At 44.2% G+C, this 18,775-nt stretch overlaps 3 protein-coding genes across 4 annotated transcripts in view; 2 read left to right on the top strand and 1 right to left on the bottom strand.

The window, feature by feature from the left end:
* Positions 1 to 4,306, top strand: part of mtmr14 (myotubularin related protein 14) — a 31,200-nt gene extending 26,894 nt beyond the window's left edge. Inside the window, exons 18-19 of the mRNA XM_089010341.1 lie at positions 1,270 to 1,476; positions 4,029 to 4,306. Coding sequence (XP_088866467.1) covers positions 1,270 to 1,476; positions 4,029 to 4,209 — 388 coding nt within the window. The 3' untranslated portion in view covers positions 4,210 to 4,306. The remainder of the gene's footprint in view (positions 1 to 1,269; positions 1,477 to 4,028) is intronic.
* Positions 4,307 to 4,442: 136 nt separating this feature from the next.
* Positions 4,443 to 14,105, bottom strand: slc2a10 (solute carrier family 2 member 10). Of its 2 annotated transcripts, XM_089010343.1 has the most exons (6): positions 13,045 to 14,105; positions 10,773 to 10,847; positions 8,730 to 9,947; positions 7,143 to 7,265; positions 5,338 to 5,473; positions 4,443 to 5,267 (listed from the first exon to the last, which is right to left on the bottom strand). In XM_089010343.1, the coding sequence occupies exons 2-6, from the start codon at positions 10,774 to 10,776 to the stop codon at positions 5,180 to 5,182; spliced, it is 1,569 nt and encodes a 522-aa protein (XP_088866469.1). In that variant the 5' UTR covers positions 10,777 to 10,847; positions 13,045 to 14,105; the 3' UTR covers positions 4,443 to 5,179. The 2 variants fall into 2 exon arrangements, with proteins under 2 accessions (XP_088866469.1, XP_088866468.1); XM_089010342.1 differs by lacking the exons at positions 10,773 to 10,847; positions 13,045 to 14,105 and having other exon boundaries at positions 8,730 to 10,310.
* Positions 14,106 to 14,288: 183 nt separating this feature from the next.
* Positions 14,289 to 18,559, top strand: tp53rk (TP53 regulating kinase). The gene is made up of 2 exons (XM_089011122.1): positions 14,289 to 14,528; positions 17,755 to 18,559. Exons 1-2 carry the CDS (start codon positions 14,303 to 14,305, stop codon positions 18,258 to 18,260), a joined length of 732 nt encoding a protein of 243 aa, XP_088867248.1. The 5' UTR covers positions 14,289 to 14,302; the 3' UTR covers positions 18,261 to 18,559.
* Positions 18,560 to 18,775: the final 216 nt, after the last annotated feature.

Raw genomic sequence — 18,775 nt, 5'->3', positions numbered from 1 at the left:
TGACCGTAAGCTTCTAGCCTTGCTCCCTTTCCACCTGGTCTTCTGGACACACAGTATGTCTACCTTCCTTCTCTGCATCATGTCAACCAGCTCTCTACCTTTACCTGTCATTGTTCCTACATTCAAAGTTCCTACTCTTAGTTCTATACTCTTGGCGTTGCATTTCTCTCTTTTCCTCCGGGAACACCTCCCTCCTCTCCTTCTTCGACCAACAGTAGTCCATTTTCCACTGGCACCCTGAAGGTCAACAGTAGCAATGGCGGCCGTTGTTAACCCGGGCCTCGACCGATCCGGTATGGGATTCAGAGGTTTGATTCGCATATTTGTTTTGGCAATTTTTTTTTACGTCGGATGCCCTTCCTGACACAACCCTCTGTATTTATCCGGGCTTGGGACCGGCACAACAAGACACTGGCTTGTGCCCCCTTGTGGCTACATTATTATAATACATTCTGACATTTTGTTGAAATCATATATATATATATATATATATATATATATATATATATATATATATATATATATATATATATATATATATATATATATATAGTGATATCATGAGAGGCTAGCTCTCAGCGGGACGGGACAAGAAGTGCAATGGACGACAGGTTTGGATACAAACAAAAGGTTTTAATCAAGGGTTCCAGGGGGAATTCACAAGCAACAAAGGCAAGAATAGTGTCTCTTCCAATACCTATCAAAATAAAGTCTCTTCTGCTACTTAAATTCAAATAAAGTCTCTTCTGATACTTAAATCCAAATAAAGTCTCTTCTGATGTAAAAACTGAAGACGGAGTTCTTTCCAAGAGTCTCTCGGCCTCACCCCTCTTGACGTCCTCATCATGTAGCCTAGCCACCTTAGCTCGGTTCAAATCCAGTGTCCAGTCGTGTGGTCCCAACTGGCAATGAGTTCCACGCAGCAATCAACTTCTCCACAGAGCACAGCAATCGAGCTTGTCTTTCCCCAAGCTCCACACTCAGAGGCTCTCTGCCTTAAGAGCCCTGCTTTCCAATCAAGCCCTGATCAGCTGCAGGTGTGTGGGTTTAATTGCTGCCTTCCACCAGGTGGGGCCAAGACTCTCTCTGGGTGGAGCCATCTTAGGGGGATGTATTTGCCCTCCAGGACACAGCCTCTCGTGACATCACTATATATATATATATATAATATATTTCTCATTTGTCATTCTCATCCCTGTTAGTGGTCACTTGGTGGATTTGCCAAACAATGAACCATGAGTGAAAGGTGTCGCTGATGTTTGTCAACAGGTTTGCAGCAGACTACAATCGGTCGGAGTCTTCGCTGTCGACCGAGTACGGCAGTTGGCAGATCGTCTCCGGTTGCGGGAGCATCCACGATCAGCCTCCTTATCACCCACGGCTGGCTTCAGCCTCCTCCACCTCGTCCGCTCTGGCCGCTCCCTACGACTCCCTCCTGCCCTTCAGCTTTCAGGAGGAAGGAGCCAATGGACGACTGTAAGTAAAGCTGCTACCCCATTCACACTTTTCTCTCATAATAATCAGACATTTGATTTCTAAGCGCCTTTCAAAACTCTCAAGGTCACTTTACAGTCACAAGATACATTTTTCTGCGGGTGAGCAGCGGCACCCACATGCGCCAGCGTTCATTCAACCCGAAAGTAACTCGGATAGACTGCTAGCTAGCTAATAGATAGCTAACAGATAGCTAGCTAGGTCTTCACTCAACCCGGTAGTGCTCCATCAAACCGAAATGATTTCATTTCATGATGATACACCGACCGCTCTGTTGAATCCAGGCTGTCGGGATTATAATAATAACAATAATCCATTTCATTTCTAAGTGCCTTTCAAAACTCTCAAGGTCACTTTTGATGGGTTAAAAGCGATCGTTCGTTCCTGGTGTTCATCACTCTTTAGGGTGTTAGAAGTGGGACGGTGAAATCAGCAGGAAGCCAGATGTTGGACAGAATAAGTTATTTTAATCTTGTAGACAGCAGGGACATTGTGGGGTCGGTTGAGGAGAGACAGAAAGGAAAAGAGAGAGAGACATACGCGCTGGGAGAGCATTTATACAAGACGGACAGGATGTGATGTAGTAGGATGTGACGTCATGGAAGGGCAGGCAGGATATGACATATCCAAGAAAAACAAAGCGATGCAAAAAGATCTTTAAAGATGTTCGTATAGCGAATTACCCCAACAGCTTTACAGTCACAGGATGAGTTTTTCTGTCGGGGAGCAGCCATGTAGTTAGTTAGCTAATACACTGAATATCACTATTAAATAATAATAATAATACATTTCATTTTAAGCGCATTTCAAAGCTCTCAAGGACACTTTCCAGTCAGACAAGCATAGGTACTATAATAAATAAAATACAATCACAAATAGAATACAATGAATAAAATACAATTATAAATAGAAACGAGATAAATGCAATTTGAAATGGGTGGCTTTTGAGATGACATTTGAAGGTGGGAAGAGAATCCATGTTACCAATGTTGGGAGGAAGTGAGTTCCAGTGTTTGGGGCCAGAGCAGCTGAAAGCTCTGTCCCCCATCGTGCTGAGATGGGCAGGGGGGGCACACAGAGGTGGAGGGAGGAAGAGGATATGAGGAAACCAGAGGGAATAGAAATGTGAAGAAGGTCAGATAGGTGTGGGGGGGGGGGGGCAAGGTTATGGATAGCGCAAAATGGAGAAAGAAGAATTTGAAAGTAAAATACAAATACAAATAGAAAGCTAGCTAGCTAGCTACAATTACCCCCTAATACATTGTCAATCAATGATTTTTATCAAAACGCTTGCAACAGCAAATCAAATTCCATGCTTGCTAAAATCCGAAGCAAAATGTCATATTTTTGGATGTAAACCACAAGAACAGTCATTCATTTGGACTTGAAATTTGAATAATACAGTAAAATCTCATTATATCGATATTCTTGGGAGTCAGAAAAAATATCGCTATAACCATACTATCGATATATACGATCTTGCGCCGTACTGCATGAAGCGGGGGCAATAAATGGGTGATCTTTGATATGGCATGTAATTTTCTCATTGGGTTCATGGATTGCGTAACTAGCATGCTTTTGTACTATAGTGAAGTGAAAACGTTGACATGACTTGCGTTGATGAAGTATTCTGCAGCACATCGAACTATTTCGCGATGGAGTTGCTTGTTGGATTGTCCCCCACAGCCACGATTGCCTTGTACGTTGTCCGGATATCACAATTCGTTTCCCCATGCTTGAAATTGGTGCCGAACAACTGTAGACTGTAATAGAAGACTACAGTATTGCGACATTCTCATCCTCTTTGATCCAGGTCCGAAGTCCGACGCTTCGGGGTTTATTTTATCCTTACTACCTTACCTTACGTATTTTGCGGCACCTGGAATTCTTTTGCAATGGAGGATTTGCTCCTTGTTGTATTCTCCTCAACAGGCTTGATTGCCTTGTACAGTATTTCGGTCCGAGGTCACAATTCTTTCGTTTCGCCATGGTTGAAAATGGTAGAAAATGGCTTCTGCTACACTGCGCAAGAGACGGACGCTGGTCACATGACCAACGGTGCGACTGATACAGATTTCGATAATGGTGGTACTGTATAGAAACCCCTAAGCAAATATCGATTCACCTTCAACTGCTTTTATATCGATATAAACATAGCAAAATAGCCGGCGGGACATGAGAAAGAGCACCGTAGTCACCGGATTAGCGTAATAACCACGAATCATACTCAACGGAACTAATTATACATCAAAAGACTAGAAATGTGCCGGGAAATGAAAATAATATCGTAATAAGCAGTATTATCAATATAACGAGACTTTACTGTATATAAAACAGTATATATACAGCAGTTTTTTTTTTGACAACGATACTAGTGCAGCGTGTTCTACCGGAAACAAATTCCTTGTGTGTTCTACATACTTGGCAATAAAGATGATTCTGATTCTGATTCTGATATATGCGTGTGCCCCCCTGCCTTTTTTTCCGGACGTTTTTCTCATTTGCCTTTATCATCCCTGCTCTTGTCAACGCAGGTGTCCATTTCCCTCGGAACGTCAAGGCCGTCTCGAAGCGGTGCGAGAAATCTTCCTGGCAGCCTACAGTTCTACGGTGGGTCTGAAATCGGTGGCGTCCAGTCCTTCTGGGGCCATCACGGGCCTGCTGGAGCAGTTCGCCCGAGGAGTCGGCCTCCGAAGTACAAACGCTCTTGTCTGATCGCTGTTTGCTGTGATTGCTGAATGAGATCCAAGATGCCACATCAAATCCCTTCAGCACGTGATTTCGGGACTACAATAAAGTGCCAAACTTTTTACTTTTAGTCAATCTCTTTTGATCAATAATTACGTGTGAATTTGAGTCTCAATCTTTTCCTGAATCGGTTTCGGATTGTTTATTCAATACAGGGAGGGAGTTATTTTTTTGTCAGTGCATTAAAAAGCCCACGTGAGAAAAGGCTTACAGCATGGTGTCGCATGTTCCCTTAAAGGACAACCGACGCCATTTTTTTGCTTTCTAACTGACATCAGAAAAACCTTTTATAGCATCTAAAGTAGCCAAAACACAAAGGCTGATATTTTTAGTCAAATGCAAAACTGACTTCAAGTGTCCCAAAACTGCCACAAATGAACTCGAAACTGGTAAGATTCAGAAAATCCCGCCCCCTTGTTGGTGACATCATACCAGGATACTCCTTCACAAACTGCCTTGCTCCAGAATCAAAACAATGGCTTCAGAGAGTTCAGATTGGGAGAAGATGCTTTCTTGTTACTCATCCAGTTATGAATATGATTCAAATACTGTAGTTCTGAAGAGGAAAGCATAAATATTTGCCATCGATTAAAGAAGTCCTTCAAGTCCTTCCGTATCAATTTGAGCCGTCTAGACTCCAATGTAGCGCCCAGAAAATGCACAAGATGGCGCACAAGCTCCGTTGGAAATGGGCTGATTTGTCCGCTGGGTATTTGTGTCATTTTACACCTTCTTCATGAATATTCAGCGCGAGTCTTAAAAGGTAAACTATAGCTATATGCGGTAAAATCTTTGTCAAATGCGCTCAGTAGAAGTCATTTGAAGTCATTTTGCAAATTATGGACGCAACTTTTTCCATTAAGTATTCGGACGAAATGCAGCCCTAGGTGTTTATTGTGAAAACCTGCTGACAGACAAGTGATGCTTGTTCATATATTCAGCTGCTTGATTGACAGACTCTTTGGTATTCTGGAGGGGAACTCCTCCTTCTGATGACACGGCAGCATGCCACATTGTTGGAAAACCTAAGGTGAAAGAAAACAAGCATCTTAGTCTTCTGTCCCGTAGGACAACATTTGACAAGCACTAAAGTACCTTCTCAAACGTAGTTCCGTGTCTATCTCCTCAAGGGTCTTGCCTTTGGTCTCTGGTAGCACCAAATAGAAGAAAACTGCAGCCACCATTGTGGTTATCCCGTACAGAAGAAACGTTCCAGACAAGCCCATTGCATCTGGGGAGATCAGAATCATCTTTATTGCCAAGTATGTAGAACACACAAGGAATTTGTTTCGGGTAGAACACGCTGCACAGGTATCGTCGTCAAAAAATTGCAGAGGCACTATACAGTTCTATTTGGGATAGTGTTTAAAGAGATAATGGCGACAAGGGAAGAAGCTGTTTAAATGTGCGCATGGATTGGTAGCGCCTGCCTGAGGGGAGTCGCCGGAAAAGGTGGTGGGCAGAGTGGGGAGGGTCCAGTATTTTTTTCAGGATTTTCCGCACCCTCAACAAACAAGCCGGCGTTTACAACATTGCTCCAACCCGTCATCCATCCTATTTCTATATCGCCTCAGTCGCTCAGCTACAGCCCATCCGATCTAACTTTTGGTGAGAGGCAGGGGGGCACCCTGGACTGTGCACCAGCCAATGGCACCGCACACACATTTAGAGTTACAAAAAAAGAAGTCTGCCTAAACCGACCAACTTGATCACTGGCTTTTGAGGAGTTTGTTGATCAGCGAAGAGAACCTTTTGTTTGTTGGACTCCATGTGGATCAGGTTGGAGGAGGAGGCGGAACAGCTGCAGTTGAATGTGGTCTCAGATAACTCAACCTCCACTGTAGGCCTACAGACGAATAGTTCAACTGGATTTGTTGTTATCGATCCAATTGGCATTTCTGGGATTGGAGTTTGCCCACTTCCGGGATGAACAACCAAGGGGCTGAGCCAGTGAAGGAGACAGATTTGGTTTGATGGAGACTGGAGGAGCCAGGGCTGTTTTACAAGTTAATGAGAACAGTGGTGTCATGGGACATTAGTGGAGGTCACAAGGACAGCTGGTTGAGGACGAAGGTAAAAAAGTCACTTGGGGAAATGGATTTTAGTTGATGAATGGCCAGGGTGGATCGGATCAGGCTTTGGAGACAAAGTCAGAGAGGCCAGACTGAGATGGTTTGGACATGTCCAGAGGGGAGACAGTGACTATATCGGGAGAAGGACGCTAAGCCTTGAACGCTAAGCCTTGACCGAGAGGAAGACCAAAGAGGAGGTTTATGGATGTGGTCAAAGAGGACATGAAGGGAGCTGGTGTAAGAGAAGAGGAGGCGCAAAATCGGGTTAGATGGAGGACACTAATTCGCTGTGGCGACCCCTGAAGGGAAAAGCCCAAAGGAAAAGAAGAAGAATGATATGACCAGCTTTTCCTTGGGTAGAAGGTGGAGGTCCAGAGTGATCGCTAGGTGATGGGAGATCAGATTTTTGGAAGGTGACATTCCAGAGTGTGGCCCTGGCCCTGGGTGGGGAAATTGACACGCTGAGTCAAGTGAAGCCAGTCCAAAAGCTCAACCAATTCAGAGGCATTGCAGTTGCTCTGGTCCAAATTGAGGTTGAAGTCACCAAGAAGCAGATTTGTGCGAGGGTCGTGCAAGGGTCGTGCGAGGGCCGTGCGAGGGGCACGCGTCAATTGCTTTCTCCCTCCAACCAAGATGGAAGTCCGAATGAACAAGCTCAACTACACCCACAAGTTGGCTCATTTAGCACAAAGCAACACAATATGTTCCAAGGACAACCCCCACTTTCTCGGGCTCTCTGTCTCTCTCTAAAACACAGACACACAAATCACCTGGCGTGCAGTGGCAGAGCGATTGAGAAAGACAGTTTGATGTATTGTGCAAGCTTACTGAAAAGATCCAGGAAGGTGAAGGCGACCAAGATGTGGGCACTCCAGTTGAAGCAGCTGGCCAATGAGAAGGCTCTTCCTCTCACAGCGGCGGGAAAGATCTCACTGAGGAGGAGCCACGTCACTGAAGCAAACAAACAAACAAACAAACAAGTTGGCCATTCGATCAACAAGTCGTTGGGAAACAAAAGGATGTTTTCAGGACAGCAATTTGAAAAGAGCATCCTATTCGTGTTGGCGGGAGGTGCGTACGGTCATGCCTTGAGATACCAAAACAAAAGAATCCAGACAAGCGCCATGTAAAGTACTCGTATGGATTCGTGCTGATCAATCAAACGGATGATTGTATTTTCCTTTCATTGTAAAGTGTCCTTGTCTGTGTAAGCTCTCAGTGGTACAGGAGTGGTCCATCCATGAGAAGGCTTCTTCCGCCATCATCTGTACTTCATTGAAGGTGTTGGACGTTTCCCTTCTTATCCAAGAGGCTTTGTCAGTGAACTAAAATTTGCTGGTAGCTATATATATATATATATATATATATCCCTACTGTCCAGTCGTGGCGGTGCCAGACCTCTGCTATGATAGGTCCCTGCCCTCAGGTTGGGGGGGAGCATAGGGAACTGAGACTGAACCTGAGACTACACTGATTACTTCTATTGTCCTGACTGATTATGGGGTCTACGACTGGCCTGATTGCTACATTTTTCTCTGGTATCATCTCATCAGCATAACTAAGTCTATGTTGATGGCTGAAGAAACCTTCTCATCGATAAAGTGTCCTTGGGTGTTCTGAAAGGCACTTGGAAATTAGATGCATTCTTCTTATTCTTATTATTCTACTTGTGTCACAAGAAGCCACCGTTTGGAAAATTCAATTCAACGTGCACAAAAAAGGGTTGAATAATGCTTATTCATCTTGTGCCACCTCCTCACGAGCCTTTGCATGAAATAAGATTGCCACTTCCGCTACAGCGACACATAAATTGTGTTTTGAATGGAAACTGTGATTGTGCAAGTTTCCTTTCTCAGAATCTTTAACAATGTGGGGGACTCCAGTTCTTGGAGCTTTTAAGGGAAAATCATTGAGCATAAGAAGCAGGAATCAATCGCAAAGGATTAAGATGGACGACAAACTCTTGAATTCTTGACACTGTGTCCAATTTGAGGAAAAGCTTTCGTCAGGCGTCATCTCGACTTCTTTGAAGGTGTTCTCTGAAATCAGAGCACAAGGACCTCTCTCTGTCCGTTAGGGATATAAAGCCAGGCTTATCAGCACAACCTTAACTCTTGGGATGAGGAGCCTTCAAAGAATTCCGGATGACAGCTGAAGAAAGCTTTTACTGGACGGACCACTCCTGTACCACTGAGAGCCTACACAGACACTTTTGTTGAATGGTTGGTTATTCTGAGACCTTTTGCCGAAATGTTCTTTTCCTCATAAAAACAAAAGGAAAGGTCGAAAGGGATTCATGTGACTGCGGACATTTGGGGGATGAGCGTTCCAAGCAATGTCTGACATCCCAAGGCAACACCGTCCAGCAAAATAATGCGCAGAGCGTGAATAAAGCGTCCAGGAGAAGATACCAACTTGGCCCAAATCCAACCGAGAAGGCGGTGACCACCGCCATCATGCAGATGAGGATGATCCAGTTGAAAACTTCTTCCCTTTCCGCTTCCGGAAGCTTTTCTGCTTGGTTTGCCGGCGCCAGTCCACCTGCGACTCGGAGGGTTGCGTCAGGAGGCGTGTGGTTTCCACCGGTGAAATGAAGGCTTGCCGTCTGGTTGCCAAGCGAATCCTCGGAAGCGCCGCAAGGCCCGACGGCGTCGGCGAGCGAATGTCCGCTGAGCATCGCGATGGCCAGCATGGAGAAGGCCATGACGCAACATCCGCCGATGAGCAGAGGCCTCCTGCCCACTTTGTCCGAACACGCCATGGAGGTCAGCGTGGCCGCCACCTTGACCGTCCCAATGCCGACGGTGGCCAGGAGCGCAGAGTTGGCCTTCTCAAATCCGGCCGAGCCAAATATGACCGAGGCATAAAACAGAACGTTTGGCTGGCCGCTGAACTGCTGAAAAAGTACCAGGCCCAGCCCGATGACCGTGCGGGTCCTCATGTTGTCTTTGCGCTGGAAGAGCGACGCCATATTATACTGCGCTGTCTTGCCTTCCCGCGGGCCATCGGGGCAAGCTTGGTCTTGGCTTTCCGTGGCGGCCATCAGGGCCGTTTGGGAAGGAGCACGCGGCTTCTCCGTCTTGGACGACGGGAGGAACCACACGGAGACAAGTTGAATCGATGTCGGGACCAGAGCCAAGCCGAACATCCACTTCCAACCGCTTTGAACGTCAAACAACAGGTAGTTTGCTGTGTAGGCCGCGAGGATGCCCACAGTGATGCCGGCTTCGTACAGTGTGACCAAAAAGCCCCGACGCTCCGCGGTGACCATCTCCGAGACCAAGAGGCAGCACGCCATGGAGGACTGGCACATGGCAAAGCCCACCGTCAACCTGCCCAGCAAAAGGCTTGGGTAGGAGCCCACGAGCAGGATGAGACTGCCGCTCAGCATGAAGACGATGCTGAGCAGGATGGACTTTCGACAGCCGTAACGGTCGATCAGGCCACCTCCCAGCAGGGAGGCCAGCAGCGCGCCGATTAACAGCGAGCTGACCAGCGCCTCCTGCTGGATGCAACTGAGTCCAAAGTCGGCCTTGAGCTGCAGCAAAGCACCGGAGATGATGCCCAGTTGGTAACCGAAAACCAGACCTCCCAGCGAGGACGCCGCGCTGGCCAACAAGAGGGTTGAGCAACCTGCCAAGAAATTGAAGAAATGCATATTTCCATCATACGGTCGAGCGCACCCTCAACTTATCAACCTTTCTTCAGATGCCAGGCGTAGAAATCACATTTTTAAAATAGGGTCTGGACTCGTAAGTCGGATGTTACCTGTAGTTGAATGGTTTTCATTACATCATGTGTATGCTCGCTATCGAGCTGGCTATCTAGCTAGCTACTCTAGCTGGCTACCTAGATAGCTATTTACTGTCTATTAGCTATCTGGCTGGCTAGATGCAAGCTAGATGAGAAGGTTTCTTCAGCCGTCATCTGTACTTCTTTGAAGGTGTCGGACGTTTCACTTCTTATCCAAGCCTCAGCAAACTAAAATTGTTCGCTGACGAAGCCTCTTGGATAAGAAGCGAAACGTCCGACACCTTCAAAGAAGTACAGATGACGGCTGAAGAAACCTTCTCATCGATGGACCACTCCTGTACCACTGAGAGCTTACACAGACGAGATGCAAGCTAGCTAACTGGCTACCTAGCTAGCTAGCTATTTACTATCTATTAGCTATCTGGCTGGCTAGGTGCTAGCTAGCTAAACTATTTCAGTTATTCCGGGTTGAGTGAACGCTGGTGTGTGTGGCTACTGCTGCTCACCCACAGAAAAACTTAATCCCGTGACTGTAAAGTGACCTTGAGAATTTTGAAAGGCGCTTATGAATAAAATGTATTATGATGATGATTATTATTTTATTATTATAAAATAATCTTTGCTTGGCTTGGATTTGAGGGCGATGCGAAGGCATCAAGAATAATCATTGAAATGTGAATAAAAATGGAAGGAGACGTTGTTTACCCATCGCTATCCCGTTACAAGTGCTTCTTCGCCGCCATGTCACCACGGCTCTTCTTCGTTCCAAGGAAACCTTCTCTGTGGGAATAAAAAGAAATCAATGAGTGATCCATCAATTGAAGTTCACTGAGGAAATCTCCTGCGCTGGTAGCCACAGGGAAACCAACAAAATGGTACATCGGGCTCATAGGAGACGACACCGGAGTGTGGGGGCAACCCTGTAACCATGACAACCCCTTGTTGATTGCTGTGATTTCATTACTGGCTCCACTTGAGAGAAGCAAAACAAACAAACATGCACAACAAACACTTCCATTGACAATTCAATCAATGATGGGAGTGACGTGTGAAAATCGCATCATTCTGCAGCCTTTGGAATGGGGACCACGTCAAAGCTCGCCTTTTACTTCAACACCTTTTACCTTCTCTTTGAATTGGATGGATTTGCCTTGATTCGTCTCGCAGTCGAGAAATTGACAGCAGGAAAGTTATATATATATATATATATATATATATATATATATATATATATATATATATATATATATAAGTCTCGTTATATCGATATCGGATATATATAGTCCCGGTTATATCGATACTATTTCTATGCACGCACGGAGAAAATTACATGCAAACAGGGTCGGATATATCGATAGTCCCGGTTATATCGATATTTTTTCGGACTCCCTTGGATATCGATATAACGAGACTTTACTGTATATATATATATATATATATATATATATATATATATATATATATATTATATATCACATTTGCTGCTGTGAAATGTAAATTTCTCCACTGCGAGACTAATAAAGGCAAATCCAATCATATATATATATATATATATATATATATACACACACACACACACATATGCATATTTACAGTGGTACCTCGGTTCTCGACCATAATTCGTTCCATTTTTCCCATCACAAATAATGTAAATCCTTTTAATCCGTTCCAACACCCTGATTGTTTACCTTTTTACTACAGTATTTTATACATTATTTTATGCATAAAATTGCACATTGAAATGCTGACCAACACATAAAAAGCAATGTATATCTCAGAAAATGGCAAAGACACAAATAACATAAACATAAATGTAACCCAGGCTAATTGTACGTTCGGAAAGAAAAGAATTATGAATCTGATTTTTTTACCTTTGTGGTGGTCAGCAGAAGGCACAGGTGGACGGAGGAAGGACATTTATTCTTTGGAAGGAGTCCCCTTCCATCAAAAAAACTTCGGGGAGCTCTTCTGTCTGAGGGGTGCTCACACGTTCAAATCTCTTTGCTCCTGAGCAAATCTCAGCACGTCGCAAGCGACAACAGTTGGTCACAGAGAGAGCGATACACCCGTACGCCGCTCAGCACCCCACCCTTGCGTACGCACTTACGCGTCGTACCGGTGTTCGAACCCCGATTGGTGTTCAAACTGCAAAGCAAGAATTTCTCGAAGATTTTGTTCGGACTGTGAGTCGTTCGAAAACCGAGGTTCCACTGTATATTATTTCCAACATGCTATTTCTAAAATGCTAACAAGCGTGTGTGTGTGTGTGTGTGTGTGTGTGTGTGTGTGTGTGTGTGTGTGTGTGTGTGTGTGTGTGTGTGTGTGTGTGTGTGTGTGTGCGCGTGCGTGTGTATTTCAATTATGCTGCTGTAGATTGCAAATGTCCCCATTCTGTGACTATTAAAGGCTTTCTGATTCTGATGACTACTAGTACTACTAGCACTACCACCACTACTACTATTACTACTACTCGTAGTAGTATACTACTAATACCACTCGTCGTAGTAGTGGTGGATTTCTAACACTAACACGTGTAGAAGTAGTAGTCATAGTCGTGGTGGTAGCAGTCATAGAAGTGTAACTATTATTGCCATTAATCTTTGTATCCCAAGTCATATTTTAAGGGTTTCTAAATCTATCTTTTTGATCTATGATGCAAATGAAAAGTGGCACTTCCGAGAAACACGGGCAGTGACACGATTGCACCAATGGAAAGTTGTCCAATTAGACAAGTGACTTTGTTCGCCCCAAGGGGAGAGAGAGGCCAACTTGGACAACTTAACCAAGTGCTCAAGATTCTTCTCTCTCGAACACGTTTGATGCCGAAATCCACACATCGCAAGAGGGTGGCACGCAAGCTGCAGCGACCAATCCTTGTTTTCAAGTAGCGATGTGTGAATCGTCGGAGGAATCATACTCGTACATTTCATTTCTCAGCGCCTTTCCAGACTTGCCAGTGTTGAGGATGACAACTTACAAGAGTTTCCTGGAGTGGCTCCCGAAATGCGCCACGTGGCATGAGGTGAGGGAACGCACGGCAAGTTGGCAAGTTGCAGCAGATGTGGCGACGTGGGATGTCCCCCGCGGAGAGCTTCGGGCGACTTCTGGAAAGGACGCGACGCGATGTGTCTGCAGTCACGGGCGGCGCGTGGTCCAAAGTCGTCTTGTTTGGCGACTCGATCGATGCGTTGAAGAGAACAGCTGTTCGCCCTTCCGACCCAACTCCTGAAATTCGATATGACGCCGTCTTCAAATCAAACTTTGTTCTTTGGTTTGCAAGATCCTCCTTTGCGTCTCGTCTTGGTCCTGTTTGCCGTCCCTACCCCAAAGTTTGGGCCAGTTCGACACAGCGGGGCGACGTTTGATGTTCGTTAACCCAAAAGAAAAGACTGAATTTGCATTGAAGTGAACGTGTTTTCAAATAGCGCCACCGAGTGGCAGCTGGTGGCCTTGTTTTTTTTCTAGCCGCATTCGTATTTTTCATCAATTTCATCAATTATGTCATAATAATAATACATTTCATTTACACTGTACAATGTATACTGAAGCAAAAACAATCATTCCAAATACGATGACGTTTATGTGAACACATTGAAATTGCAAATGAACGCTGAAAAGAAAAACAAAAGCAAGCTTTAATGTGGGCATTTTTGAAAATGGCCTTTTTGGGAAAGAGAAGAGTTGAATGAAATGAACATTTCATTCGAAGTATTTTAAATCCACAACATCGTCAACGAGATTTTTTTCAACATAAAGACGTACATCTGCGAAAACGTTTTTTTCTGAATCTACCAAGATGGTAGATAATAATAATAATAACAATCCTGTGACTGTAAATTGTCCTTGAGCGTTTTGAAAGGCCCTTATAAATCAAATGTATTATTATTACCACTACCACTACTACTACTACTAAACTACTACTACTACTAACAATAATAATAATAGCTCTCAATAAAATTATACACCATAAAACAAGAGATACAATAAAAATAAATGATTTTTTTTTATTATTGTTGAGTAACTGCTGCCGCTGCTTTGAAATGAAATGTATTCTTCTTATTATTATTATTATTATTATTATTCTTCTTATTATTATTATTATTATTATTATTATTATTATTATTGACATAAATGGCCTTTTTCATGAATAAAACTCATTTACATTCCAGACCAGTAGGTGACGATAATTGCATTATTAGCCAGAAGACGAAGAAGAAACAGTCCCAGAAAACAAGATGGCGGAAAGGAACAACTCGTTCCAGGCACTCGATCTTCTTGGAACGGCAGAGCTGTTAAAGCAAGGCGCAGAAGCGCGAGTGTACCGGAGTGTGTTTCTCGGCAGGCCGACGATTGTCAAAGAAAGATTCTCCAAACGTTACAGGCACCCCGTCTTGGACGAAAAGCTCACACGGCGTCGGACTGTGCAAGAGGTTCGTTCGATTCTTCGTTGCCGGAAAGCAGGCAAGTCATGATCATCATAATAATAATACATTTCATGTCTAAGTGCCTTTCAAAACTCTCAAGGACACTTTACAGTCAGAGGATATTTTTTCTCTGCGGGTGAGCAGCGGCAGCAACACCCGCCAGCGTTCAACCCGGAAGTAAGATAGTGTGTGGTTTACTGCGCAAGGCCACACAGGAGGACAGCAAGTGCCAACAATGAAAAAACTTTTAGCGTGTACAGGTGGAGAAGTAGGTCAAAATAAGGTCAAAGACAGTACTCGTAGTGGAAATTTCCACCCCATATTTGACTAATATACCAAATTGAATCATTTCATCTAGCTCTACTATCTATCGCCACCGTACAATAAAAAAAAACTCTTCCACTGGTCTATTTCCAACATGCTAACAAATGAACATTAATAATAATAATAATCATAATAATAATATCGATGAGGTTTCCTCAGCCGTCATCTGTACTTTTTTGAAGGTGTCGGACGTTTCGATTCTTATCCAAGAGGCTTTGTCAGCGAACTAAAGTTTTACTGGTAGTATCGGCCATATATATATATATATATATATATATATATATATATATATATATATATATATATATATATATATATATATATATATAATAAAAAAATCCTCGTCTCACCCACCATGGGTGGTGTCTGTCCCCCATTTCAGCTCAGGTCCTCTACCAGAGGCCAGGAAGCTTGAGGGTTCTGCGCAGTATCCGTGCTGTTCCCAGCACTGCACTTTTCTGGACCGAGATATCCGATGTTGTTCCCGGGATCTGTTGCAACCACTCGTCGAGTTTGGGGGTCACTGCCCCGAGTGCTCCGACCACCACAGGCACGACTGTCACCTTTACCTTCCAGGCTCTTTCCAGCTCCTCTCTGAGCCCTTGGTATTTATCGATTTTCTCATGTTCCTTCTTTCTGATGTTTCCATCACTCGGGACCGCTACATCCACGACAACGGCTTTCCTTTCCCCTTTATCTATGAGCACGATATCTGGTTGGTTGGCCATTACCATCTTGTCAGTCTGTATCTGGAAGTCCCACAGGATTTTTGCTCGGTCATTCTCCACCACCTTGGGAGGTGTTTCCCATTTTGACCTTGGGGTTTCCAGTCCATACTCCGCACAGATGTTTCGGTAGACTATGCCAGCCACCTGGTTATGGCGCTCCATGTAGGCTTTCCCTGCCAGCATCTTACACCCTGCAGTTATGTGTTGGATTGTCTCAGGTGCCTCTTTGCACAACCTACACCTTGGGTGTTGTCTGGTGTGGTATATCCCTGCCTCTATGGCTCTGGTGTTCAGGGCCTGCTCTTGGGCAGCCAGGATGAGTGCCTCTGTGCTGTCCTTTAGGCCAGCCCTCTCTAGCAACTGAGAGGACTTCTACACATATATATATATATATATATATATATATATATATATATATATATATATATATATATATATATATATATATATATATATATATATATATATATCCCTAATGTCCAGACATGGCGGCGCCGGACACAGCTATGATAGGTCCCTCCTCTCAGGTTGGGGGTAGCAGAGGACCACTCCGTGCAGCCCCACCGATTGTTCCGACATTCCTGACTAACAACTGGCCTGTTTAAATTAGCTGACTTAAAGAACCACTTCAGATTCAATCTTAGATGTCGACAGAATTTCTAAATGCTTGAAGCATTGCTGCTGTGAAATGTAAATTTCTCCACTGTGAGACGAATAAAGGCATATCCAATCCAATCCAAGCAAGCACCCCTGAAACACGGACACTTAGCCGATAAAATGCAACAAAATGATACTAGGAAAATACTAAATTTGCGAATTAGGAGACTTGACATAGAGATAAAAAACAAACATTCAGAAATAGAATCTTGTCATCAGTGATTAAAAACTAAACGTACCCACAAAATCTATCAGGAAGTGTGCAAATTTAGTAAGTCCGATTATATGAGGCACCACAGCAAAACCAAAGAGAGACAAAAGGGTAAATTTCAAAAATGACTTTGACTGAAACAATCTCAGCTACTGGTAAACACACATTCCTGACTAACGACTGGCCGCAGGGAGCGGTCCTCTGCTCCCCCCCAACCTGAGAGTAGGGACCTATCATAGCAGTGTCCGGTGCCGCCATGTCTGGACATTAGGGATATACTGTAAAGTCTCGTTATATCGATATCGGTTATATCGATAGTACCGCTTATTACGATACTATTTCTATGAACGCAAGGAGAAAATGTACATGCCGCCGGATCGGATATATCGATTTTTTTTTCCGACTCCCGAGAATAACGATATAACGAGACTTCACTGTATATAGGGCCGATACTACCAGTAAGACTTTAGTTCGCTGATGAAGCCTCTTGGATAAGGAGCGAAACGTCCGACACCTTCAAAAAAAGTACAGATGACAGCTGAAGAAACCTTCTCATCGATGGACCACTCCTGTACGACTGAGAGCTTACACAGACATAATAATGATAATAATAGTAATTAATTTTATTGATAGTGCCACTTAGCAGTTTATTTGACAACGATACTAGTGCAGCGTGTTCTACCGGAAACAAATTCCTTGTGTGTCCTACATACTTGGCAATAAAGATGATTCTGATTCTGATTCTGATTGATAAACATAGCACTACTATGCTTTGTGATTTTTTTTTTAATCTTGAGAGAGGAATTGGCTAATTCTGACACTTGTGTCGCAACGAAATAGATCTCATATGCCAAAAACAATAAAAACTATTACTTCCACAATGTAAATAAGTAGCCTGCTAACTAGCGGATAAACTAGCAATAACAAATATGTAGCTGATTTCTTTTTTTTCGAAAATTTTAGTCGATGAATTTTGATACTGGAGTCAATGGAGAAAATTGACGCCATATTTCTTTTCTGGTTGTTGTTGAGAGTCACGAGAGAATTGTTCGACCCGCCCCAGAATCCAGAATGAGAGTTGAGGAATTGTCATCCGTCCTCATCAAATGATGGAAAGCTAGCTTCGCATCACTTGGTGGGAATATATAAATACGTCTGTGCGTGGTCATAAGAATGAGTCTATCAGTTGTAGGGCGGCATTATATCAGCAAGTAATCTGACTCCCATCTGATCAGTCAAACCTCCAACTTGTACTTGACGACTCGCCTTATTTCTCCGGAGGCGAGGTCACCACGGCAACAATGTTCTTCAAATGACTTGTTGTTGGAATTGTCTCCCGTCAGGTATTCCGACCCCTGCGGTCTACTTTGTGGACTACACCTGCCACTGCATTTTCTTGGAGGAAATTGTGGACTCCTGGACGGTGCGTGAGCGGATAGCGCGGGCGCAGGCGCCGCCGTCTGCTTCCTCGGCTCCCGATGTGGAGCTGGAGCATCTGGTGAAGAAGATGGGCCAAATCCTGGCCAAAATGCACGAGCAGGACGTCATTCACGGTGACTTGACCACCTCCAACATGTTAGTCAGGCGGCCACCAAAGGACGGCCAGTCCACCAAGCTCGTCCTCATCCTCATCGACTTTGGTTTAAGTTGCATCTCGGCTCTGCCGGAAGATAAGGCGGTGGATTTGTACGTCTTGGAAAAAGCTTTCCTCAGTAGTCATCCCGGCACCGAGGCGCTCTTTGAGATGTTACTCCGCAGTTACGCGGCCTCCTCCCCAAAATCACAAGCGGTGCTCAAAAAGTTGGAGGAAGTGCGCACCAGAGGGAGAAAGCGCTCCATGGTGGGATAAAAGACTTGTCCAAGCTTTTGCCTCATGCTTTGATGCTCAAATCATCATCATTCAGTGGATTGGTTGGAGGTTGCAGCGCGTTTGCTCTTCAAACACACGAGAACATGGAGCAGAACGCCATCAGATTTGAACCAAATCAACAATGATGGATACGTGGATCCATTTTGGGAAAATGTCAAACCAGACTTGTGACATACATCATGTTAGTTCTCCCCAAGCCGCCCCCAGTTTCAGATGCAATACTTTTTCAACCTTTTACTGTTGAAAGAAAAGGTGCCATTAAAAAGATTTGGACACTCGAGCAGCTTTTGGTTTTGATGTGTGCCAGCTGCGCCGTGAGGAGAATCAAAGTCGACATTACATCAACAAGATATTACATACAAAAACGCCATTGGATAGTCATAACTGTGCTTAGGCATAGTCTTCTTCTTTTCCCTTGCGGGGTCGCCACAGCCAATCAATGTCCTCCCATCTAAGCCGGTTTTGTGCATCCTCTTCTCTCACACCAGCTACCT

This window comes from Hippocampus bargibanti, linkage group LG12 (genome assembly GCF_051943395.1).
Source record: "Hippocampus bargibanti isolate YZ-2025 linkage group LG12, ASM5194339v1, whole genome shotgun sequence".
Lineage (NCBI taxonomy): Eukaryota > Metazoa > Chordata > Actinopteri > Syngnathiformes > Syngnathidae > Hippocampus > Hippocampus bargibanti.
The sequence above is the reverse complement of the archived record's forward strand: the minus strand, read 5'-3'. Positions and strand labels throughout refer to the sequence as shown.